Here is a 2,260-nt window from a genome sequence, read left to right on the forward strand (position 1 = left end):
ATCAGCCTACAGAGATATAGACCTATGATAACTTTTCACAAATGATGAAATTGAGTTAGTTTATAGATTAATTTTTCTGTCCAATGTTACATAGACAATTAATGCCAAAACTGGGATTCAATATGATTCTGAACTGATGTTCTTTCCTTTATCCCACTCTGCTTCTGACATACTATCCATGGTAGGCCCTCCCTAAATTTTGGATTATTAATTAACCTAACAACTTCCTGTCTTTGCAGTTCTAGGAGCTATTATGTGATGTAAACATGGAGATGGTTCTTCAAAATTCCACTGATTTCATCCTCTTGGGCCTCATCACACATCCCACATTCCCTGGATTTATCTTTGCAGTGGTTTTCTCCATCTTTCTTGTGGCTGTAACAGCCAACATGGTCATGATTCTGCTCATTCATACAGACTCCCACCTCCACATGCCCATGTACTTCCTGCTTAGCCAACTGTCCATCATGGACACTGTCTACATCTGCATCACTGTCCCCAAGATGTTGCAAGACCTCTTGTCCAAGGAAAAGACCATCTCCTTCCTGGGCTGTGCACTTCAGATCTTCCTCTACCTGACCCTGATTGGAGGGGAATTCTTCTTGCTGGGCCTCATGGCCTATGACAGGTATGTGGCTGTGTGCAACCCTCTTCGATATCCTCTCCTCATGAACCGTAGGATTTGCTTGTTTATGGTGGTGGGTTCCTGGGTTGGTGGCTCCCTGGATGGGTTCATGCTGACTCCCTTTACCATGAGCTTCCCTTACTGTGGATCCCGAGAGATCAATCACTTTTTCTGTGAGATCCCAGCAGTACTGAGGCTGTCCTGTATTGACACATCACTCTACCAGACCCTGATGTATGCCTGCTGCGTGCTGATGCTGCTCATCCCTATATCCATCATCTCTGTTTCCTACACACGCATCCTGCTCACAGTGCATCGGATGAACTCTGCTGAGGGCCGGCGCAAAGCATTTGCTACCTGTTCATCCCATATTATGGTGGTGATCATTTTCTATGGGGCAGCCTTCTACACCAATGTGCTGCCCCAATCATATCACACACCAGAGAAAGACAAGATTGTATCCGCCTTTTACACCATCCTCACACCAATGCTCAACCCACTCATCTACAGCTTGAGAAATAAAGATGTGGCTACAGCTCTAAGGAGAATACAGGAGAGATGTACATACTCCCAGAAAGTCAGAGCAGGGGATGTGTCCAAGAAATAGTAGAGGGAGCTGGGTACAAACTGTCTTGGTACTGTGGCTACTGGCACACAGTCATTCTAGAAAATATATTGTTGGTTCTGAAAAATATTCACTATCATTTTCACAATCCTGAATTATATAAGGCAAAATAATTCTTTTGACACCAACGCTTAAGAACTATAGCTGAACACAGCCAGTATCTCAGCAACAGCCAACTCACTTGTCAGGATTCACTGTCAGACATCTCTCAGAGAGCATTTTCTTCAGGTAGCATTATAAATCATCGCAGTCAGTCCAAACATCCCTTTGAAAGTCCTGAATGGATATTTTTATGTTATATGTTTTCATGTGTCTTTTGTGTCTGTATTGCTGACAAACTTTTGAATAGAAAATACAAGAAATAATTTTCATGTCCTTGTTGATTTAAAATCAAATGTTCAATACAAATTAAATATTTTCTGATGAGTATAGTCATGTAGCACCTCTATTTAGAAAATTTTTGTAAGGATAATTCATTTGGGTTTGGGGTTCAGTATTCTTTGTTACCTTTTATAAATGTCTGTGTTCTCTAATCTCTAAATTTAAACAGTTATCATAACTTTATTCATGTAGAGTTCATTATGTGTCTGGAAATCAGTAAATATTTACTGATTGACTGGATTTGACTTCTGCTATTATTAAGATAGACATTGCTATAATCCTTTAGTAACTTCCATCTATTCCCTAATAAAATGACTTATGAAACAAAACATGAATAAATCAAGACCTTTTGTTAGTTAAATCAGCTCCCTTGGTCAATTCTCCTATTGTAAAAGTTTTCATCTAGTACACTGGTACTATTTTTTCTATTAATTATCTTTTGGTTATTTGTGAAGCTTTAAGAGAAACAAGATCCTGATACAATAGAATGTGTATTTTAAAAGACCACAGTCACTAAGGACTGTCCATCCATTTACCTACTTAATTTTAACTTCCTTCTTATGTGTACGGTACTAAAATATGACAAATAAATTTTTATTCACCTGGCGTTTATTTTGTCTTGCAATCAA

At 39.0% G+C, this 2,260-nt stretch overlaps 1 protein-coding gene across 1 annotated transcript; it reads left to right on the forward strand.

The window, feature by feature from the left end:
- The first annotated feature begins 249 nt into the window (after positions 1-249).
- Positions 250-1,232, forward strand: LOC122700779 (olfactory receptor 2T2). The gene has a single exon (XM_043913832.1). It carries the CDS (start codon positions 267-269, stop codon positions 1,230-1,232), a length of 966 nt encoding a protein of 321 aa, XP_043769767.1. The 5' UTR covers positions 250-266.
- Positions 1,233-2,260: the final 1,028 nt, after the last annotated feature.

The sequence above is a fragment of the Cervus elaphus genome, chromosome 9 (genome assembly GCF_910594005.1).
Source record: "Cervus elaphus chromosome 9, mCerEla1.1, whole genome shotgun sequence".
Classification (NCBI taxonomy): Eukaryota; Metazoa; Chordata; class Mammalia; order Artiodactyla; family Cervidae; genus Cervus; species Cervus elaphus.